This window comes from Hylobates moloch, unplaced genomic scaffold (genome assembly GCF_009828535.3).
Source record: "Hylobates moloch isolate HMO894 unplaced genomic scaffold, HMol_V3 SCAFFOLD_11, whole genome shotgun sequence".
NCBI lineage: Eukaryota > Metazoa > Chordata > Mammalia > Primates > Hylobatidae > Hylobates > Hylobates moloch.
The window spans coordinates 16,420,395-16,445,816 of NW_026652286.1; the positions used below are offsets into that span (position 1 = coordinate 16,420,395).

At 36.8% G+C, this 25,422-nt stretch overlaps 1 protein-coding gene across 1 annotated transcript in view; it reads left to right on the top strand.

Moving 5' to 3' along the window:
• DCDC1 (doublecortin domain containing 1) overlaps nt 1–25,422 on the top strand; it is a 486,974-nt gene that overhangs the window by 85,487 nt on the left and 376,065 nt on the right. Inside the window, 1 exon segment of the mRNA XM_058424526.1 lies at nt 11,938–12,031. Coding sequence (XP_058280509.1) covers nt 11,938–12,031 — 94 coding nt within the window.

Here is a 25,422-nt window from a genome sequence, read left to right on the forward strand (position 1 = left end):
TTAACAAAAAACTTTGGTTCAGAATATATAAACATTTCTGAAACCTCAACAGTAAGAAAACAAACAACTCAATGCAAAAATAGGTCAAAAGACGTGAATGAGACATTTTACTAAGACATAGAAATCAACCATTAGCACATGAAAAGATGCTCAATATTATTAATCATCAAGGAAATGCAATTAAATCCATGGAGTTACCACTATACACACATTAGAATGACTAATATTTAAAAGACTGACAATACCAAGTGGGTGAAAATGTGGAGCAATGGCAAATCTTATATTTAGCTGATAAGAATGCAAAATGATACAGCCACTTGGCAAAACAGTTTGATACTTTCATATAAAGTTAAGCTTACACTTAAATACAATCTAGCAATCTCATTTTTAGATATATACCAAGATAAATAACATATGTCAACACAAAAACTTCTAAGTGAATGTTCATAGTTGTTTTATTTGCAATTAGCCAAACTACAGACAGTAAAAAAGTCAATATACCTGTGAATGGATAAAAGATTATAATATATTTATGTCAAGGAACGAGCATTGTGGTAAATGAATGAAACCAGGTACAAAATATTACATGCCATGAAATTGTAGAACAGATGAACTATTCTCTAGTGAAAAAAACCAGATTATTGGTGACTTAGGGCCAGGAGTATTGAGTTGTAATTGGAAAAGAACATGAGGAATTTTGGAAGGTGGTGGGAATATTCTATATATTCACTGTGGTAGTTACACACGGATATACATTGTTCTACCTGCATCAACTGCACCTACTTTTATAAAATAGGTACAGTTTATTTCATGTACATTATAAATCAATAGAGTAGATTTTAAAAACAAACAAAAATGATAATATGATTAGAATTGTAATCTGGTTCATTTAATTATTCTTAAGAAAATTTCCTCTGGTTATCTACTTCTCATTCACATTCTAAAAATAAAATACCAAAACACTACAGAACACAAATTCACGAGAAATAGTTGCCTTTTCAAATCATATTTATGTTCATTACTAGTGCAAGCAAATAACTAGATTTGGTGTGCATTCTTTCACTTACCTTTATGAGAATAAGACAAATAACAGGCCAGCATATTTAGCTCTAGGATTTTATTCAGAAAAGTACCTTTAAGGTACTTAATAAGATGGGTACAAATTTAGCCCAATCTTGTGGCATTTTCTGGTTAACATAATGATAATAATTTTGATTATAAGTCATTTTTGTAAAATGTTGGCCTGAGCAGAGACTTATGCCATGGCATTTTATTACATTTTAATTCTTTGAAAATTCATAAACTATTTGACAGCCTTTCAGTTAGCAAAAAAAAAATTCTATAAAAACAGATTTCCTTTCTCAAAATAATCATAATAAATGGTAGTTCTCTTCTACTGAGCAAGTACAATTAATTGCCAAAGGTGAAGTATTTTTAGTAATCCAAATGATTAGTTTCACAATTATCCACTCATTTTCATAATTTTCAGCTTGATAAATTTCATCTAAAATTATTCTCTAGATTTTTAATTAAATGGTTTGCTTTTTAGGTTTATATAGTGAATACTGTTGTAATCTATTTGGTATACAATAATCACTGAATTAGCTGAATAGATTTTCATCATTTGAGGAACATGGGACAAAAAAAAGTATTTTTCTGTCAGGATGACTTTAGCTGCAAATAACAGATTCCTGATTCAAACAGACTTAAGCAAAAAGGAAGCAAGAAGTCCAGAGGTAGGGCAGCACCAAGCATAGTATGACAGAATTCCAGCTGTGATCTCTACAGTTTTCTGGAGTTTGTACTCTTTCATATGTTGGTAACAAGATGGCTGCACAGCCAGGTATAACTATATACAGAGGCACAAAAGGACCATCTCTTCTCTATGAATGATTAAGCCTTTCCCAGAAGCCCCTGCTTATGTCTCATTGGCCAGAACTGGGTTATGTGTCTCTCTTAAGCCATTCACTGACAAGGGGCGTTGAGACTACAATAGGTAATTTAGACACATCAAGATAATTGTAGGCTGGGCACAGTGGCTCTTTGGGAGGCCAAGGAAGGCGGAACACCTGAGGTCAGGAGTTCAAGACCAGCCTGACCAACATGGAGAAACCCTGTCTCTACTAAAAATACAAAATTAGCCAGGCGTTGTGGTGCACACCTGTAATCCCAGCTATTCGGGAGGCTGAGGCAGGAGAATCACTTGAACCTGGGAGGCGGAGGTTGCAGTGAGCCGAGATCAAGCCATTGCACTCCAGCCTAGGCAACAAGAGCGAAACTCTATCTCAAAAAAACAGAAAAACAAACAACAACAACAACAACAAAAAGATAATTGTAGTCTTCCTTGAGTCAAAAGGGAGAAGAGTATATACCTAAACAAAATCAGTATAGTAAGGATGAGGTTGGAGAATGGATATTGGATAGGCAGCCAACAGTATTACTATACACGTGAAGAGGTTTTCTTATTTTATTTCCTAGGACTTGCAAAAAGTCAGTGCTCTGGTACTAAAAAGAATTGGTTTATTTGAAAAAAATTCTTCTGGAATTATGCATACTTTATAGCATAATTTTATAAAAGCAGTCAGAATTTTTTCCTAGCTTATCAGAATCTTGATCAAAAGATATTTATACTAAAATGAGTTTAAATTAGAAATAATATATATTGACTCTTTTATTCATTAATTCAAAATATTTTTTGACTACTAATATCTGCCAAGTACCTGGATATGGTGGTGAGGAAAACCAACCATGGCCTTGTTCTCATGGAACTTTTAGTCTAGTGGTGGACAAAGAGATTTGTAAAATAAAGCCGGGTGTGGTGGCTCACACCTGTAATCCCAGCATTTTGGGAGGCGTAAGCAGGCGGATCATGAGGTCAGGAGTTCAAGACCAGCCTGGCAAACATAGTGAAACCCTATCTCTACTAAAAATACAAAAATTAGCTTAGCATGGTGGCACGTGCCTGTAATCCCAGCTACTCAGGAGACTGAGGCAGGAGAATCACTTGAACCTGGGAGGCAGATGTTTCAGTGAGCAGAGACCGTGCCATTGCACTCCAGCCTGGCTGACAGAGTGAGACTCTGTCTCAAAAAAATAAAAAAATAAAAAAGACATTTGTGAAATGATCATATCATTAAATGTGGAGTAGGTGGCATAAGGAAGGCTTCTTTCCTTTCCTGTGAGGCTACTCTCCCCTTTCATATGCTGACCTTTCGATTCCTGGAATACATCCTGCTTGCTCTGCCATGGAGCCTTTTCATATGCTGTGTTCTCTGAAATAGTTCTCCACTCTCAATATCCTCCACTTGTTTCCAGATAAATCCAGTTTATCTCTTCTCAGAAGGCTTCCTTATGCCACCTACTCCACATTTAATGATATGATCATTTTATAAATGTCTTTGTCCACCACTAGACTAAAAGCTCCATGAGAACAAGAACCTGGCTGGTTTTGCTCACTGCCATATCCAGGCACTTGGAAGATAGTAGTAGTCAATAATATTTTGAATTAATGAATAAAAGAAACATATCAGTTTGGGAGTTGTCAGTATGTAAATGGAAGATGAAATGTTGGGGTACCATTTAGATTGCCTTAAGAGAGAGGCAGAAAGAGGAGAAGGCTAGGACTTATCTTGATAAACCCCAGTGAATGAATATGCATGATCCTATGAAGGAGACAAGAAAGCAGGAGAAAAAATAGTGGATTCCTGTATCTCAGGATTTGTTCATGCTTGATATGGTTTGGTTGTGTCCCCACCCAAATCTCATCTTTAATTCCCACATGTTGTGGGAGGGACCTTGGTGGGAGGTAATTGAGTCATGGGGGTGGGTCTTTCACATGCTGTTCTCATGATAGTTAGTCTCATGCGATCTGATGGTTTTATAAGGAGGAGTTTCCCTGCACAAGCTCTCTCTCTGCCTGCTGCCATCCATGTAAGACATGACTTGCTCCAATTTGCCTTCTACCATGAGTGTGAGGCCTCCCCAGCCATGTGGAACTGTAAGTCCACTAAACCTCTTTCTTTTATAAATTACCCATTCTTGGGTTTGTCTTTCTCAGCAGCATGAAAATGGACTAATACAGTAAATTGGTACTAAGAGTGGGGTGCTTCTGTAGCTACCTGAAAATGTGGAAGCGACTTTCGAACTGAGTAACAGTTAGGGGTTGGAACAGTTTGGAGAGCTCAAAGAGGATAGGACAAAATTGGAAAGTTTGGAGCCCCGTAGAGACTTGTTGAATAGCTTTGACCAAAATGCTGATACTGATATGGACAATGAAGTCCAGGCTGAGGTGGTCTCAAATGGAGATAAGGAACTTGTTGGGAACTGGAGCAAAGGTGACTTGTTATATTTTAGCAAAGAGACTTGTGGTATGTTGCCCCTGCCCTAGAGATTTGTGGAACTTTGAACTTGAGAGAGATGATTTAGGGTATCTGGTGGAAGAAATTGCTAAGCAGCAAAGCATTCAAGATGTGACTTGGGTACCGTTAAAGGCATTCAGTTTTATAAAGGAAGCAGAGCATAAAAGTTTGGAAAATTTGCAGCCTAACAATTCAATAGAAAATAAAATCTCATTTTCTGAGGAGAAATTCAAGCCGGCTGCAGAAATTTGTATAAATAATGAGGAGCTGAATGTTAATCCCCAAGACAATGGGGAAAATGTCTCCAGGGCATGTCAGAGGTCTTCACAGCAATGCCTCCCATCACAAGCCTGGAGGCCTAGGAGGGAAAAATGGTTTCGTGTGCCAGGCCCAGGGTCCCCTACTGCACTGCAGTCTAGGGACTTGGTGCCCTGCATCCCAGCTGCTCCAGCCGTAGTTGAAAGGGGCCAACATAGAGTTCAGGCCATGGCTTTGGAGGGTGCAAGCCCCAAGCATTGGCAGCTTGTGAGTCCCTACACAGAGTTCCTACTGGGGCACTGCCTAGTGGACCTGTGAGAAGAGGGCCACCATCCTCTAGACCTCAGAATGGTAGATCCACTGACAACTTGCACCTTGCATCTGGAAATGCTTCAGACATTCAACACCAGCCCATGAAAGCAGCCAGGAGGGAGGCTGTGCCCTGCAAAGCCGCAGGAGTAGAACTGCCCAAGACCATGGGAACCCACTTCTTGCATCAGCATGACCTATATGTGAGACATGGAGTCAAAGGAGATCATTTTGGAGCTTTAAGATTTGACCACCCTGTTGGATTTTAGACTTGCATGGGGCCTGTAGCCCATTTGTTTTGGCCAATTTCTCCCATTTGGAACACCTGTATTTATCCAATGCCTGTACCCCCATTTTATCTAGAAAGTAATTAACTTGCTTTTTATTTTAATTTACTGGCTCACAGGTGGAAGGGACTTTCTTTGTCTCAGATGAAACTTTGGACTGTGGACTTTTGAGTTAATGCTAAAATGAATTAAGACTTTGAGGGACTGTTGGGAAGGCATGATTGGTTTCAAAATGTGAGGACATGAGATTTGGGAGGGGCCATGAGATTTGGGAGGGGTGCATGAGATTTGAGAGGTGAAATGATATGGTTTGGCTATGTCCCCACCCAAATCTCATATTGAATTTCCATATGTTGTGGGAAGGACCTGGTGGGAGGTAATTGAGTCATGGCGGCAGGTCTTTCCTGTGCTGTTCTTGTGATAGTGAAAGCGTCTTATCAGGTCTGGTGTTTTTTTTTTTTTTTTTTTTTTTTGAGATGGAGTCTCACCCTGTCAACCGGGCTGGAGTGCAATGGCACGATCTCAGCTCACTGCAGCCTCTGCCTGCTGGGTTCAAGTGATTCTCCTGTCTCAGCCTCCTGAGTAGCTGGGATTACAGGTGCCCGCCACCACACCCAGCTAATTTTTATATTTTTAGTAGAGATGGGGAATCAACCATGTTGGCCAGGCTGGTCTCGAACTCCTGACCTCATGATCTGCCCACCTTGGCCTCCCAAAGTGCTGGGATTACAGGCATGAGGTACCATGCCTGGCCTGAGGTCTGATGGTTTTATAAGGAGAAGTTTCCCTGCAGAATCTCTCTCTCTGCCTGCTGCCATCCATGTAAGATGTGACTTGCTCCTCCTTGCCTGCCACAATTATTGTGAGGCCTCCCCAGCCATGTGGAACTCTGAGTCTGCTAAACCTCTTTCTTTTGTAAATTGCCCAGTCTTGGGCATGTCTTTATCAGCAGCATGATAATGGACTAATACAATGCTCAAAACAAGTAAGAATTTTAAAATGTCCTTTGGATTTGTCAATATAGTAGTAATTGGTGATCATTGTGAGAATTATTTCAGTAAATTGATGGTAAAAAAGCCAAACTGGAACAGGCTGAGAATGAATGGGAAGAAAGGAAAAGAAACAGAGAGCATGGACAAATCTAAGACATTTAGCTGTAAAGTTGAGGAGTAGCTAGAGGGAGATATCAGGTAGGTATGGGGGGATTTAATTTTCAAGATAGAAAAGACTTATGTTTCAATATCAGTGGTAACAGTTTAGTTGAGAAGCAGTAGATGAATATACATGAGAGAGAAAAAATGATGGATAATATAAACTGCTTTAAAAGCTGAGAGCATACATAATTGAAAGCATAAGTGGAATATTGGCCTTAGATAGGAGCAGGAACTCTTGTAATATAACTAGAAGGAAAAAGAGTGGATGGCTGTAGAAATAAGTAGGCTTGTAGCTTTGATAGCAGTAAGATAAGGCTTCAGATTTCTCTCTGACATAGGAGATGATGTCATCTGCTGAAAATGAAGAGGCAGTTAGGGAAGGAAATGCTAGGTGGAGGTAAGCAGATTAGAGATGGTTGGAAATACTCTGTGGAAAGTGGGAGAGAAATTTGACCAAAGAAATGAAATAGAAGTGGCTGGGCAGTACTGAGGGACCATGGAAGTTGGTGATCATGAATGATAGTAATGTTGATATGTTCAGTTGTGTGACTTTGTCCAGCAGCACCAGGCCTCTCAGTGTGCACATAGAGTGGAAAGTGAAGGTCGCCCAGAGTTAGGATTTTGCAAGCTGTGTGTGGTAAAAGTTATCTAAGAATGAGGAAGAATGACTAGAGTTAGAGAAGATGATATGCTTGAACATCAAGATCCTGGGTGTTGGGGACAGCACTTGTTTGTTTTTGTTCAATAAGAGGGTTGGGGAGAAATTATCTGGAAATAGAATTATAACACCACTTTCCAAACTTGAGATTGTGTGATAGGAGAGAATAAATTCTCACCACTTGAGAGGGCTTTGAAGAAGTTAGTGACCTCAGGGGAAAGCCTAGTTTCTTTTAAAAGAGGTTGTGGGTCTAATCAAATTTGTTGATCAGGGGAGACGTTTTCAGAGTACACAATGGAAGAGTTTTAGAAATGAATAAAGGAGTTCAGGCTAATTTATACAGAACAGGAAAATATAGAGCTTCATGTGAATGTTGATGCAAAACTTTTTCCATAAAAGGCAAACAAAATAATTTTGGTTTTGCAAGCCATAAGGTCTCTGTAGCAACTATCCCAGCCTTGCTGTTACAGCATGAAAGCAGCCATAGAAAATATGTAAATGATCAAGTGTGGCTGTTTTACAAGAAAACTTTATGTACAGTACTTAAATTTGAATTTCATGTTTAAATCTATCACAAAGTGTGATTCATCTTTTGATTTCTGTTTTAGGAATTAAAAATGTACAAGCCATTCTTAGCCTATAGGCCACACAGAAACAGGCTATGGACTGGAATTGGCCTTTGGACTGTAGTTTGCTAACTCCTACAGTAGAGAATCTTTGAGGAGAGTGTGTTGGGGAAGTGTAAGTTGGGGCTTATGCTTCCAGTCATTAACTCATAAAACCATATTAAAATGTTTTAAGGTTCTCTGTCTTTGAGGAGAAGTGACATTTTTGCGTCTGATGGCTTATTAACTTGGTTCATATGACCTACGGTGATGCTGGTCTAAGTGTACTCTCTCACCTGAACTGAAGTAGTGGCAACCCAGAGGTTCTGACCATTCCAGGAGCTGCAAACTCTGTACTAGATATGTCTGGAGGTGGAGATGACTCCCAGATCTGTAAACAAGTAGATTAAACTGAAAACATTGTGGAATATTTTTTCCCAGGTGCTTTTCAAGAAGATTCTGGTTTTACAGTATGATGATTTAAAATTTTAGTATCAGAAGAGTTTCTAAAACTTAAGCTGTATGGAATTAACAGGCCAGGTGCAGTGGTTCATGCCTGTAATCCCAGCACTTAGGGAGGCTGAGGCAGGAGGATCAGTTGAGGGCAGTGGGCTTGAGACCAGCCTGGGCAACATAGCTAGGCCTCATCTCTACAAAAATTAAAAAATTAGCTGGGTGTCATGTGGTACACCTGTTGTCTCACCTGCTTGGAAGGCTGAAGACCTGGTAGGATTGCCTGAGCCTGGGAAGTTGAGGATGCAATGAGCTGTGATCATGCTACTGCACTCCAGCCTGGGTGACAGAGCAAGACTCTGTCTCAAAAAAAAAAAAAAAGGAATTAACAAAATGTGAATTTGTAAAAGTAATATTTTAGCAAGCTTAACAGGTACAGATTAGTGGAAATGCTATTTTAATTAACCTTAATATTACAGCAAGATGACACCATAATGTACTTTTCAATTGTAAATTATAAGAATGACCTTACAAGTAGAAGCTTCACTTCAGGGCTTTTGACAGAAACTTATAGTGATACTAATTCATACCACTGATAATTTACTCTGAGGAAATGATTACTGAAGGCTGGCATTGCTTTAACACTGCAAAGATTTTTAATTCTTCAAGTAGGAAGGAATGACAGTGTTGCTCATGCATTATTAAATGTTAGTGTTTGATTTTCTAATGCCAGTTTTAAAACTCATTTAACTCTTAAAACTTGTACAAAGGTTTGGTTTGCACAGACATTTTTACTGATGTTTTAGCTCAATGAAAAGGGGAATCTTTGAGTTAGAAAGTGTTGTAACCAGTCAGAATGTCTATTATGAAAAAGTCAAGAAAACAACAGATAGTGGCAAGACTGTGGAGAAAAGGAATGCTTATACACTGTTGGTGAGAATGTAAATTAGTTCAGTTACTGTGGAAAGCAGTAAGGAGTTTTCTCAAAGAACTCAGAACTACTATTTGACCCAGCAATCCCATTACTGGTTATATATATCCAAAAGAAAAATCATTCTGCCAAAATGACGCATGCACTCGTATGTTCATCACAGCACTGTTCTGAATAGCAAAGATATGGAATCAAGCTAGGTGCCCATCAGCAGTGGATTGGATAAAGAAAATGTGGTGCATATGCACCATGGAATACTATGCAGCCATAAAAAGGAATGAAAGTATGTCCTTTGCAGCAACATGGATGCAGCTGGACGCCCATTATCCTAAGCAAATTCATGCAGGAACAGAAAACCAAATACCACATGTTCTCACTTATAAGTGGGATCTAAACATTGGGTACTCATGGACATAAAGATGGCAATAGCAGACACTGTGAACTCCTACGGGGGAGGGAAGGAGGGACTGATTTTTTTAAGATGCAAAGGCAGCAATATTTAAAATAATTTTTTTAAATTACTGAAATTTTGGTTGAAATTTCAAGTAGATTATAGTTTTACTTAGTTTAATTGGTAAATTGTAGCTTTAGAGGATACTTAGATATTTGAACCTTCACTCATAACTAGGAAATATAAATTGTACCGAAGGACATCATTATACTTTTAAATACAGCAATAACTTCATAATATTAAGAAATTGAGAACTGAACATGAGGACTGGAAAGATAAGTAACGTGGGGTTGTAAAGAGGAGATTATGTCTTGCTTACGGTCTATGTGACCAACCGTAGGTGCTTAATAGTATTCAGACATGACTGGCTAAGGAGCAATTTGTACTGAATTATCTCCCTTGAGTATTTTTGTCAATGAGAGTGGTGGTGAAAGTGATCCGTTTTACTTTCACTCCAGTGACAGGAGAATTTTGCCAGTCAGACACCAACTGTGTTAATTAGAGTATTAAAATAAAAACAAGCATGGATCCCATGCCAATGTCAGTCAATATGTTCCACTCTTCTTTTTGTTTCAAGCCACAGACAAACTCCAGTTTCTTTTCCTGATACTTTTTTCTTATATTTTGAACATTTTTTTTCCCAGCATCTTTAGTAAAAGTTTCAGTCCATGGGACAGGGGTCCTAGATGAACTTGTGGGCAGTAGTCACTGAAGAAATTGACTCACAAGAGTAAAAAAGAAGGCAGGAAGAATAACCAGGGTTATTTAGAGAATCACCAGGGTTGTTACATTCTTTGCAAGTACTTTTTTATTTAACTAGGTAAAGCATTGATGTTGCGAATGATCTTTTCCTCATAAATTAGAAAGCTCAAGAATATTTCTGGCTGGGCGTGATGGCTCACGCCTCTAATCCTAGAAATTTGGGAGGCCGAGGCAGGTGGATCACTTGAGGTTGGGAGTTCAAGAGCAGCCTGATCAACATGGAGAAACCCCGTCTCTACTAAAAATACAAAAAATTAGCCGGGTGTGATGGCACATGCCTGTAATCCCAGCTACCCGGGAGGCTGAGGCAGGAGAATCACTTGAACCCGGGAGATGGAGGTTGCGATGAGCTGAGATCGTACCACTGCACTCAAGCCTGGGCGACCATAGTGACACTCCATCTCAAAAAAAAAAAAGAATATTCCTATAACATTATTCCTAATAATGAGTGTGTATGCATTCTTGATTGTGAGAAAAACAGCAGCAATACATTGCTCTGAATTGCTCAATGCTCTGAATTGCAGCTAGTGTGCAAGAAACATGCAACCCTTTGAATGGTCATGGGAGCATGTGGTCCATGGGGACATGATTAGTTATGTATAGGAGTAGAGTAGAATAAAGGCTGAGAACCTCTGGTACATACAGCCCAAGAAAGACCAATTTGTCAACTTAATTTGTCAGTTAAATATTTGCCTTTAAAATTCAACCTGTCTTTTGATAGAGCAACTATATAAACCAAATCAGTCACAATGTTTGAAAGCTGTTCTACAGGCTGAAAGTACAACTTTGCCTCTATATAAACACTAAGCTATTGAAATATATACATTGTCACAAAGCTAATGAATTGGTTAAGCTAGGACTAAATTATGGGCTCCAATAATAAAGTAGGGACAGAAGTGGGCAAAAAGAGACAGGTAGTATCGGCAACTGAAAGATGGTTTGAGCAGTTGAAAGATGTTCTGTTTACTATAATCATATTAATATAATTCACATTGTCCTTCAGTAGTAGTTCTTGGTTATGGGAAAGTAATATTATAGCTGGGAATAGTAAAAAATGGATGGCAGAGCACTTTCAATTTCAAACAAAGGGCTGCATGTAAAATAACAAGAACAGGTCATGATATTGTAATATTAAAAGAGACTGCGTATTAGAAACCATTAAAGGTAAAGACCTTGAGACTCATATTCATGGAAAACCTGAAATGTGATTTATTAAGTTCAGTTTTTAGTACCCAAACAACATAAATTATCAAGGTGAACTGTGATCAGATTATTTTTATTATTTATTTTAGGACATTTGGAAAACATTTAAAAGCTAAGGAAAGCAGGTACTTAAAATCGAATTTAAAAGGTAATATCCTCTCATTGTGAAATAAATGGAACATACAGAAAGTTGCAAGAATATGATAAAAATCCCTTGGAGTTCTAAAGGTCTACCATTTATTAAATAATAGATAACCAGTATTTAATATTTGTGGCATCTTCTTTCTTTTTTACTAATACTTATGTGTTTTTTTACACACACACAAGTACAATTAGGATGTAACAATTTTAACTGCTTTTGAATTTCATATATTAGAACATTTTATAAATCATTAAATTTTATTTTACAATATAATTTTTAATAGCTGTGTAGTAGAGAAAAGAGTTTAAATGTGTATTCAATATAACCAGAGTTTACTAAATTATTTTTAATTTTTTTCCTGCACAGGTTTTAGATACTTGCACAATAAGAATGAATCTAAATTTACCAGCCAGATATTTTTATGATTTGTATGGCAGAAAAATTGAAGATATTTCAAAAGGTAAGTGGCAAAGATTTTGTAAACCATTTGATAATATTTTGAAAGACATATTTTGTTTTTACTTTAAACATTTAAAAGAAAAACATATAATAAAACATAGTTTAATTATAACATGGATAAATATTCTTATACAAAGGAAAATCATGAAAGGACATTAAGATTTTAGGAATCTTTTATTTCAACACAAGTTTGGAGTTTTTAAAAAATTGATGGGTATTTTAACCTTAGTAAACCATAATTAAATAAAAGTAATTAATACATTTTTATAATGTAACAGCCAATTTATATAGGATACAGCTTTCCAAAAACAAAAATGAGAAATTGCATTACTGTGTAATTAGATAGATGTTTTAAAACTGTTTTGGTCAACTTCTAGAGCTTATTCAAAAGTTATGAAATGTAACAAATATACCAAACTAAATGTAGTTCAGTTTGGAACCACTAGGAAGAACTCCAATAACCCATTACTCTCTTCTAAGTGTGTATATCAGCAGTATGCTGATAAATGTTATCAACTGGCTCTGAAAAAAAAAAGGCCCTGATTTGTAGCATTTAGCAACTTCATGGTGTAGGTGCTCGTACCATGGCCAATCTCAAGCTACCACTGAATGCAGAGTTCAGAGGGAAGGGTTTTAACTTACTGAATAAAGTATTTGGAGAAGAGATGAGAACAATTGGTTTTTGCAGACTGGTACAAGTTGGCTCTAGCACATCATTGTCCCTCAAAGTATATATCCCTTGTCACAGAATTGACAGATTAGGAATTAATTTGACAATAGAGAAATTCACTCACTAGGTTCTTGCATTATCAACTCTACTACTAGGTAGTACTTATTCTGGACCAGGTGCTATTCTAAGCTTATCACAAATATTAACTCATTTAGTTCTCAGAGAAACTGTAATTCCTATTTATTGCAGTAACTGAGGTACAGAGAAGTTAGGTAATTTGCTCGACATCACACAACTAGCAAGTGGTGGAGTTGGGATGCAAACCTTGGCAGGCTGGCTCCAGTAGCAGCGCTTTTAACCATTGTACTCTGTTCTCTCTCTCTCTTTCTGCCTCCCTCTCTCTTTCCACTTTACTGTCTCGTGTATGTCAGAACTCCATTTGTTTTCCTAGTACTTTCCATACAGGATGTAATTATTGTATTGCTTTGTTACTTTTTTGTATGTATGCACCCTTCCTACCAGACTACTGGCTTCCTGGGAACAGGCACTCAATAAATAGTACTTGGATTTTTGAATGAATCTTATATTACTCTCCCACATGATCTGTTTCTACCACAATGTAACATAAAAGAGGGCAAGAACAGACACTTTCTTTGTTGTAATACCAGTAATAAGCACAGTGCCTGGGACATAGCTGACACTCATAAATGTGGCATGAATGAATTAAACTACCTACTCTTGGACATTTAGTTGGTTCCACTGTTACACTATTAAAAGCAGCTCATCTTCAGCAAGAAAAAAAGTTATGAAATGTACTTTAAAGTAATTTCATTGTCTTTGTCAAAAGAGATTAGATATCCATCTAATATCTCTAGAGGTACTGTTTTGTTTTGCTAGCCTCTGAAAAGAAATTCCACATTTGTGAGTTTAAATGTGTTATTGAAATGGTCCTATAACTTCATCCATACTTTAACTCCATGCTTGAGGAGGGCCAAGATATTAAATAACATGCCTTTAACTGCAAGGGTAGTGATTCAGACAACTGAGGTGATTTTGGGATGTGGCTACAGCAGATACTTCCATTTGTTTCCCATTTTCTCACTTGTACTATATAAAAGCAGACTCTTTTCTTGATTTATCATCCTTAATTAATACTTACTGAATGATAATTATGATAGTTTGATACTTATTGTTTCTAACTCAAATTTTTTGGCCAAGGATTACATATGTCTGTATTCAGAAAGTAAATTTGTTTTTCTTGGCCTTTTAAAAAACGTTTTTATTGGATATCATAACTGTTTTTCATTTTATTACATGTTTTTATCTGAAGATTTCAAATCTCCTGTAGATACCTACCCATTATCTGGAAGGATTAGGTAAGGTTATTTACCTGCAAAACATGTAACACAAAGAATCCTTCCTTTTGTTCTTTGGGGTTAATAAGAGTATCATTATTAAAGTTGATTTCTTTCTTTCTTGCATTTTTGTCTCCTCTTCCATTACTCTGGCTAAGATTTTCTTTATGATAACAGTATTTTGAAATTGCTCTTAAACTTGCATTAATAAAAATAAACAACATATTTTCTTAATACCCTATCTAGACTTGAATTATTTCCAGTTCACCTGGAATTAAAACATCAGATTTGAATAAACTGCTAGAATTGAAACTATAAGGGATCTTCATTAAGATGAAATATTTATATTTAGAAAGTTTATTTCTCTCCTCCCAAATATGGTATAACAGAATTACTTATCAAAACAGAAAGCACTGACTCTGAGACTTGATACTTCATGGATGCCAGAGGCATTTGGATTCATGCCTCGTGCTTCACATATCCCAGAAGTGTGCTATTATCACATTTTAATGCATGCCTTGCCCTCTGTTTTTGCATCCTTATAAAAGCTTATGCCAGCCGAAATTAGCCTGTGCAACCACTAACATGTGGAAGCATTACAAGTTCACTGGACTTAAAATATTTAAAGAAGCTAATCCTGTTGGAGGAACTTCCAGTCTGTAGCACCCTAGTCACTTAACATTAGGTTTTTGAACTTCTTTTTTCTTTGTTTCTATGATGTTGTGCATCAAATGACTGAGGTCCCTAAACTTTTGTGTTAGATGGTTTTCTGAACTTCAGCTTGGGAAAGGTCAAGTTATATGTGAAAGTTATCTTTTAATTTAAACAAATAAATGCTGATACTCTTTTGATTTGATGTATGACCCTTTTTTTTCTTGCTTTGTATCAGATCAGAAAAAATCTTTTAATAATGTCTAATGTTAAGATCATAGCAATTACTTTTTATTTATAAGCACAGATTAGAAGTGTAATTGTACGAAGGACTAAAAGCAACAGATACACAAAATAAAAATTTTCTCCTACCTATTGCTTCTTTTTTGGAATTAGATATACTTTCAAGTTTTCCTTCTATGCTATGAGAAATAAGCACATTTGATATAATATTAAACTACTTTTACTTTGTCAAGTAAACCTTTGAAAAGACCAACAGGATTGGCAAATTGCTTGTTTTTAGATTTTATTCTAAGCCATAGACAGTTTTCTTTTTTTTCCTGAGACAAGGTCTTAATCTGTTGCCCAGGCTGGAGTGCAGTGGTGCAACCACAGCTCATTGCAGCCTTGAGCTCTCAAGCTCAACCAATCCTCCCACCTCAGCCTCCCTAGTAGCTGGGATTACAGGTGCAGGCCACTGTGCCTACTTTTTAAAATATTTTTGTAGAGACGGAGTCTCTCTCTGTTGGTTGGTCAGGCTGGTCTTGAACTTCTGGGTTCAAGCAATCCTCCTACCTTGGCCTCCCAAAGTGCCGGTATTACAGGCATGATCCACCAGCCTGGCTTTTTTTTTTTTTCTCCAGTAAAGAGAGAGTTTAATTTATGTGAGGCCACATGGAAGAAGTCATTACTGAATTCAACCTCTACCACAGAAGATTTTAATAAAGAAATTTTTATTGTTATATGTGAAAAAGTTATTTTGTTATGGTTCTTGTATAGATCTATCCTTTCTACAGTAGAAAGGAGTACACCTACTCACCTACTGTGTACAGATGCCATATTCCTACAGATGGTCAACATGCTGGTACATATACAGTTATTCTTTGGTATCCATGGGGGATTGGTTACTGGAGGCCTCCGCCATACTGACATCCACAGTTGCTCAGGTCCCTTATATAAAATGGTGTAATATTTGCATATAGCCTATGCACATCATCCTGTTTACTTTAATCTCTATCTTACTTGTAACACCTAATACTGTGTAAATGTTATATAAATAGTTGTTACACTGTATTGTTTTTAAACTTGTGTTATTTTTATTTCTGTATTATTAGTATTATTTTAAAAATATTTTTCATTCATACTTCGTTGAGTCCAGGGATGTGGAACCCAATAAGATGGAAGGCCGATTATGTATATATGCATAAACAATACATTCTGCAAAATCACGCCCACCAAAATAACAGGGATATGGGAAACTAGGGTTTGGGAAAACCATTCAAAAATCTATTAACCTTTAAAACCACAATACTACCTAAAACAATAATGATTAACTTAGGAGATAATGTAAACAGCCTGGGTAGGCACCTCAGAGTGCTGCTTTAGAAGATATTAAAACTGCACAAAAACAATGAGTGTGAGACAATGTAGATGGAAGCGAAGTGGAGATTTGGGCCAGTGGGGCTTCCTTTAAGGAATGGGCAAGAGCTAACATTCAAATTCATCTCTATGTTATTGGAATTTTATGATGAAATCTATTAATCCTGTACTTAATCTGATTTCAGAATCTCCAAAAAATTTATCAGAGAATATACAACTATTTTGGAATAGAATTCTACCCCTACCCTTTTGGCTTCCTTTGTTTAGGACAAAGCATGTATTTATTAACCAAACTTCTGTATCACTTTGACATCATTCCTCTATTTACTAGTTATATATGAGCTATTTGATGTTATACAAGCATTTCAAACAGAAGACAGATGTAGACAGCGTCTGATTTCAAGGGAAGTTTTAACTAACATTTCCAAACTTTTTGATCTCTTAACTTCTTTGGCTTAATTATTACATGACAGTGAACCAGAGGAGTCACTCTCCCTCTCAGGGGAGGAGATCCTTAGTCTGTTAGGACCTCTGTGAAGGATCCATTCCAATAATCATACCCTCCTTCTCTGTGGATCCTTCTAGATCATAATGAGTACTGTTAAATTTACCCTAGTGGTTCTGAAATGAGTTACAATACTACATTAATTAAATTGACTCCAAACTCATTCTGGACATACTGAATGTTCACTTCCTATTTCATTTCCCACCCCAAATTATGCCCAGCAATACTGTCCAAAATAGTTGTATATTCTCTAATAATTTTTTTGGAGATTCTGAAATTAGATTAAGTACAGGATATTTCATCATAAAATTCCAATAACATAGAGATGAATTTGAATGTTAGCTCTTGCCCATTATCAACTTTTTGTGGAGACATTAAAATTAAAAGAATAAAATTTCAAATGAAATCCAAAATTTTAAAGTGCGCAGAAGCAAATTTCAAGATCAAATTATTGTACCTTTTTGAGTTAAAACCAATAAAGTTTCAAACTCTTCAAGTTAAAGTGCAAAGAAATCAAAGTCCTAATTTTTATTCTTCCCAGTATCAGCCAGATGGCTTCTAGATGCCTGATTGGAGCTGGAATGTCTCCAACAGCTACCGTCTGGGCTCCTGGAGTGGGTGTCATCCCTTAGGACCTCAGAAGTTGAACTAGGTCTACACCAACATTTTCATATGCCTTGTTTCCAAGCAAACAAAATGATTATCACAACATCAACAACATACCCAGCACATTCACAATAGTAGCCACTCCCAGCAAATGTGGCCACTGCCTGCAAAATGATGTTTCCAGGACCCTATGCTTGGCATAATTCAGACCCACATGACTGTTGCCAAAGACCATAACAGAGACTAAGTGAGGGAAGGCAGAGAAGAGAAAATATTATCATCAGTCTTTCCAAGATGCCAGTCGGCCCATGCTGTTGACCAGGCTCTATGACCTGTGACCTAACTTCTTGGGAAGCAATCTCCCATTAAGGCATTAGTTATAGCATAAGTTTACAGTATCTTGAGGGAAAAGTTGACCAGTGCACACTATCTTCTGTCTCAAAGAGGCTGCACAAAGTGTTGGTTAAATTCTCTGATTTTGGAGCCAGAATTCAAATTCCAGTTATGCCACTTACTATACGACCTTGGACAGATTATTTAGCTTCTCTGAGAGTCAGTTTCCTTATCTGTAAGATAGGAATTATAGTATTTACCTTAACAATGTTGCAAAGATTAAGTGAAATATATGTAAAGTCCTTAGAACAAGTGCCTGACACTTGGTAAACATTATAAGGTATAATGTTTCAATAGTATAAAATTAGCTTTCATCATTATTGCTGTTATTATTCTTTTTTTTTTTTTTTTTTGCGGTGGAGTCTCGCTCTTGTTGCCCAGGGTGCAGTGGTGTGATCTTGGCTCGCTGCAACCTCCGCCTCCTGGGTTCAGGTGATTCTCCTGCCTCAGCCTCCCGAGTAGCGTGGATTACAAGTACCTGCCACCATGCACGGCAATTTTTTTGTACTTTTAGTAGAGACGGGGTTTCACCATGTTGGCCAGGCTGGTCTTGAACTCCTGACCTCAGGTGATCTGCCTGCCTTGGCCTCCTAAAGTGCTGGGATTTCAGACATGATCCACCACGCTCTTAGGGAACTGAGAGAGTGTTTCATTCTTGCAACATCTGGAAGTTTGCATTGGCAGTAGCACCAGTCATAAAGACTTATTTGAGGTATCATTTTTCCCTTTTAAAGAATTCCAAGCATCTTAGTGTTCTTTCCTTTTTTTTTTTTTTTTTTTTTTTTTTTTCAGTGCTTCTAAACCCCATGCTCAACTGAGGGTGATCAATGTCTGGTGGCATAGCATCCATCTTGTCTTAGGAGTAGCATCTTCAATCACAGTGGTTGCTGTAACAGCCTCTGTCTATGGAATTATTTAAGCCTAAGAAACTTATTTCATGGGCACAGTTTCCCCCTCATCTTCACATCAATTCCAATTGTAGAATAACTTTTGGCAGATTTCCAAATTGAAGCAGCTATTTCTGTTTCTGAGGCTTATGCGCTAAGGGTCCCAGTGAGGACCAACACTGCTGCCATTTCCTCCTAAGGACATGGTCTTTACTCAGTTTTTTAATGCTCCTGCTCTTGGTTAATGTTTCTGTCAGGCACTTCTTTTTCTGCAATGTTTAAGATTTGCTTCTACTGTATACTTCTTCCTTTCAGAAAGTTCCCTTTTCTGACAGGCTTGGGGTTAGCATTGTTTTCCACAATTGAGTCTCTTCTTTTCTTTTATTAATACTTTCCTTTTGCTTTCTGGTCCATACTCATATTTTTCTAACATATGCCTCTAGATATTTTTCTTGCAGAGTCTCTCATAGTGAGAGAGATGAAGTCAATCAGTTCTAAGTTTGTCAATAGCATCCTTTGTTCAAACCAGTCTTATCTATTTTCACTTCCGTTAATTAAATAATCCTACACAGGATGTGTTTCTCCCACAGTGTCTACCATCTAACTTGGATATGGAGTCTTTGATCAATTATTGTTCTGCCTGAATTTGCTGTAATGTAATTAATCTTGTCTTTGTCTTTCCTTAATCTCAGGCCCATCTATTTTTAGAGTTCACCCAGCACTTTTTTGTAATATTATATACCAATCTTTCTCTCCAATTTGTCCAGATTTTATGTGCACTCTTTGTATAATTGTTCTATCCTCAAAAGAGATTCCCCAGTTGCTCTTACTATAAATTTATCTGTAATGTAAATACCAACTCTTCGAAGCATTCGAGATCCTGTCTCCTCTAGGGGAATGTTCTCAGTCTGCTCTCCAAGATCTTATCTTTATTCTTCTAATAGGTTTCACTGAGTCCCAGTTACTGTTTCTGATTTTGTAACAAATGAAATATTTTACCCTTTTATAAGAACTTCTTTAAGAGTAATTAGACTTGAATGGATCTCCTTCACCTGGCATTTACGATCTCAGGCTTTAGCGTGTGTGTGTGTGTGTGTGGTGTGTGTGTGTGTGTGTTTTCCTATCTGTCAAGTATGTGTGCTTGGGTCAGATGTGTACCATTTTTCTAGGGAAATTTCTGATCTTCTCCAGCTAAATCAGTTTGTCTTATTTTATTTTCATGCATACACTGTTCTATTCTGATCATAATAATTAAGCATATTTTCAAGCCACTTTACTTTCTCCTTGATTCCTTTAGCAATGTGATTCCTAGATGTGTAATACTTTCTTCGAATAGTTTCTGTATCTTAACTGAAGAAGATAGAGTGTTCCTTTATTAAAAAAATCTATCACCTTTCTGTAGGTGAAGCCACAGTTTGGGTTTATGAGATTTAGAACCATGTTTAAAATTTATACGATAAAATGTAGAGCCTACTTTGATTGGTAGAGGTTACTTTAAAAGTTTATCAACAAGCCACATGAATCTAATGTTAGCTCATCCTCATTTCCTTTTCGGCCCAGAATGCAGTTTAAAGAACATAATGAAGAGTAGAATTGAAGGCAGCAGATGTAATGTTTCCTATCTAGGCCCAATATTAACAATTTAAAGACAGAACCTCACCGTCATGCATGTAGAACTCAGTTGCCATTATCGTTGAAAGCGCTGGCCTACAGATTTGCCTTCAAGACACAGAAAAGCAGCAAATATTGTTCCACCTTGCAACATGTAAAATAATGTAATCCCAATCTCAGACTTGACTGAAGTTTCAGGCGAAGTTCATAGCTTGGTTAAGTAAGCAGTAGCAGTCTGCACAGTAAGGAAGGCATGATCAGCTAGTAGAGCTAAGCCCTCCACAGCCCACCTCAATGTACTAATGCCATATCCAATCCCAGCATTTTCTGAACGTCAAGACTATTGGAAGATAATCCCAGCTGCATTTACTAGCTTTGACCCATCAAGCTCAAATTCTGTGTAGTCTTTGCTTATTATAAAATTTAGGGTCAATTTCTCTATTCTCTATATACAGGCCCATTAGTAAAAATACAACTACAAAACTGTATATTCAACTGCATGACCCAATATAGGCAGCTAGACACCACTGAAGTTAAAGGCAAACAAACAAATCTTAAAGCCCTACATAGCCCTTACATATTAAAGCACCATCAAAACATGATGCCACTCAGTGAAAGCCCCTTCATAAGTCTCAAACTTTTGTGTTATTTGCTCTCCAACAGCACTTCTGTATTTCTCAAGGTTTCAGACCAATTTGAACCCATAAGTATAGCATTTTCCTGAGTTTTGTGAGACATCTAGAAATTATTTAACCTGAAGGAGTAGTATAAATCCCAGAATTTGTACCCAGCTGGTCAGAAGTAAGAGTGGCATGGGGACCCCCCAAACATGTGGCTCTTGTCTTTAAGTAAAGACAGTCTTGTGGAGGATTGGACTGTACTCTTAACCTTGCAAACTACTTGCAGTGAGCTCACACTTCCCAATTTCAAAACTTACTACAAGTAAAACTACAGTAATTCAACGAGTGTGGTACTGGTGTAAGGATAGGCATATAGACCAATGGAGTAGAATTCAGAGTCCAGAAATAAACCAGTACATCTGTGACCAATTGACTTTTGACAAAGGTGTCAAGACCATTCACTGGGAAAAGAATAGTGTCTTCAATCAATGGTGCTGGTAGAACTGGATATCCACATGCAAAAGACTGAAGTTGGACCCATACTTCACATCATAAACATGAATTAACTCAAAATGGATCAGCAATCTAAATAAATGGGCAAAAACCATAAAACTCAGAAATAAACATAGGTTCACATTTTCATGACTGTGGATCTGGCAATCAGTTTTTAGACATGATAGCAAAAGTATAAGCAAAGAAAGGAAAAAATAACTAAATTGGACTTCATTAAATTTGGAATTTTTGTGCACCAAAGGACATTATCAAGAAAGTGAAAAGATAAACCATAGAATGGAAAAAATATTTGCAAATTATCCATCTGAAAAGGGTTTAAAACCTGGAATATATAAGGAACTCATGCTCAACAACAAAAAACAAACAATTCAATTAAAAAATGGGCAAAGGACTTGAATCAACGTTTTCCCAAAGAAGTTATACAAATGGCAACAAGCACATGAAAAGACACTCAACATCCTTAATCATTAGGGAAATGCAAGTCAAAATTACAGTGAAGTACTACTTCACACATACTGGGATGGCTATAATAAAACTCACACACACACACGCACACTCACAGAGAGAGAGAGAGAGAATAACAAGTGTTGTTGAGGATGTAAAGAAAGTGGAAGGAACCCTCACACATTGCTTGTGGAAATGGAAAATGGTGCAGCTACTTTGGAAAACAATTTGTTGAGTCTTCCAAGAGAAAAACACAGAATTACCACATGGCCCTGCAATTCCACTCCTAGATATTTAGGCAAAAAAAATTAAAAACAGGTACTCAAACAAGTATATGTACATGCATGTTTATAGCAACACTATACATAATAGCCAAAAGCCAAATGTCCATGAATGTTCATAAGCCAAATGTCCTGCAACTGTAGGAACAAATGGTAGTATATACATACAATGGAATGTTATTCAGCTATGAAAAGGAATGAAATGCTGATAATGCCACAGTATAGGTGAACCTTGAAAACATTATGCTTAGTGAAAGAAGCCAGACATAAAAGGTAACATATTGTATGATTCCATTTATTTGAAACATCCAGAGTGAATGAATCCACAGAGACAGAGTGCAGATTGGTGTTTGTCATGGCCTGAGGGAAAAGGAGACTCTGCTTAATGTATATATAAGTGGTTTTACTTTGGAATGATGGAAATGTTTTGGAACCATATAGAGGTGGTGGTTGCACATTTTGAATCTACTAAATGCCACTGAGCTCTTCACTTTAAAATGGTTGATTTTATGTTATGTGAATTTCACCTCCATAAATTATTTAAAAAAAAGACAAATGGAGCAGAACCAATTTGCCCCACTTGTTCCAGCCAAGGTCACCCTAGCTCAGCTGACAGCCAGCTGATTCCAAGACATGTGATCAAGCCCAGGCAAGACCAGCAGAACCACCCTGTTAACTTGCAGACTCGTGAGCTAAGTGAATGCTTATTGTTTTATGCCACTGAGTTTTGTGGTGGTTTATTGTGCAACATTACTGTGGCAATACATACCAAATATAGTAAGCTATTTGTACTTCTTAAATGTTATCACATAATCTTTATTCACTGTTTAGACAGCTAAATTCTATTCCTAAATCTTAATCCTTTGTATTGTCAGAGTAATCTCCCTAAATATCCCTCAATTTTTTTGTTGTTCAAAATGTTACATTTCATGACAATCTGCACATTCTCGATTTTCACATTCAAGAAACTTCACTATGTGATCTTGCTCAGTCATCCAACTTAATCACCCACAACTCACAAGTACCCAGCATGGACCTTTAGTTGTAGCTAGATCAGTCTCTTTAATGTTCCAGAGCGTTCAGTGACACATGGGATGCCCAGCTTCCTTACCCTTCTTTATGCTATTTTCTGCCCACTTGGAATAATCTTCCAATTCTCCATCTATTCAAAGTTCAGTGAGTTGTGTCAGTCAGGATATATTATATTATTATTATTATTATTATTATTATTTTTTATGGTAACAAATGACTCCACAACTTTCAGTGTATTATTTTGCCCTATAACTTTCAGTGGCTTATACAAATGTATTATTTTTCACTCGTGCTACATGTTGGTGTGGGTTGACTGCAGCTACACTTGCATATGTCAAAGCAAGTCACATGCCATCTTCTTAATTCAACAGTGTGAGGATGTCTGGCCCTTCCATGGGGAAGAGCATTGCAAGTGACACAGCTAAACCTGATATGAATAAGGTGGGAAGTGTACTTTTCCTTCAGGGAGGGGCAGCAAATACTTTGAATAATAATGGAATACACTGTATTATCTCTTTTCTAAAATTGGTATTAGTTATATACTGCTGCCTGACAAATCATCCCAAAATTTAGCAGCCTAAAGAAAAATACACATACTATTTCTCAATTTTTGTGGGTCAAGAATTCAGGCATGGCTTAGGTGGGCTCTCTGAGTCTTTTACAAGGCAGGTCAGCCTGCAAAGTTTTAAAATATGATTTAAATCCTACTTTGCTTATTTGGTTTACTAATACCTTCTTTTCATAACCTCTTTTGATTTTTTCTGTATCATAAACTATAAAATTGTTTATATAGTATTTCTGTTTTGTGTATCATTCTTATTTCTTTAACTAAAGAGAACTTTCTGTCTTTTACTTTTAAAAAAAATCTCCAAGGCAGAGCTTGCAGTGAGCTGAGATCGTGCCACTGCACTCCAGCCTGGGTGACAGAGCAAGACTCCGTCTCAAAAAAAACAGAAACAAAAACAAACAAACAAAACAAAACAAAACAAAAAATCTCCAAAACTCTCCTAATATCCACGACGGAACTGGGCATATCATAGGTCCTCAAAAATATTAATATTCAAATAAATAATTATTAAGCATAGTCTATGTTATAGTGCCTAAAACATAGTAAGAGATGAAAATACTTTTAAGTGAATGAATTAATTAGAATTCCAAAAATTTCTTTGTTGAATTAAATTTGCAATGAATTACTCACTATTAACTGCTTTTTGTTGGTAGTTCTCATGCTTAATGATTCACTGACCACTCTGAGTAGTATTTTGCTATATTCTATAGAACTTTAAAAGCTAGAAGATTCTCATTTTTGATACTCAATGTAGTATAAGACAAATGAAAATGACTATTTTTTTTCAGTATCTGCTTTAGAACAGTGTTATTGATTGATTTACTTTTGATCTTAGCATCAGAAGGGCCTTTGGTGATCACCAAAATCTCACTTTGTTCATGAATCTCCTCTAAATTGTCTGCAACAAGTGTCCATCCCGTCACTGCTTGTTCCATTTCTGACAGCTATACTTTCTCTAAAAAAATCTGTTTTATATCTAACAGAAATCTATTCTTATAAATATTTATCATTGGTCCTGAAATTAATTCCTAGTCTGTGATTGCCTTTCATATATTTGAATATGTATCATTTAAGTGTTTCGAGGTTAAATATCCCTAGCCTCTTCAACTATTTATCTGGCTTCTCATCATCCTGCTCACTCTTCTCTGTTCTGTCTAGTTATTTCAGTATTCCTCTTTGTGGGGCCCTAAATTGTACACAATTTTCCAGGTCAATCAATGATGAGTAAAACAGCCCTACCCTCTCTTTTTTTCCAGGTGATTATGTTACCTAAAATTGCATTATTATTCCTATTAGACACATCATATAATTAATCTATATTGAACTTGCAGCCAATGAAAGCCCCCAAATTTATTTTCACAATTTGCTTTTAAGCTACTTCTTTCTTATCTTGTACTTGTACTGCTAGTTATTTAGATGTGAGAACAGACCTTTACATATGAATTCCTACTAAACTTCTACCTCTAAGGTTTTTATTTAATAGTTTAGCCTGTCCAGATCTTTCAGATATTTAATCTGTCACCCAGGTATTTAAATTTAGTAAGCATACCAACTTTACCCTGTCCAAGTTATTATAAAGATGTTGACTAGGCTGTGATTAGGGCAGAGATTTACAGTATGCTAATAGTCCTGCTTCAGATTATATTAATCCTCCAAG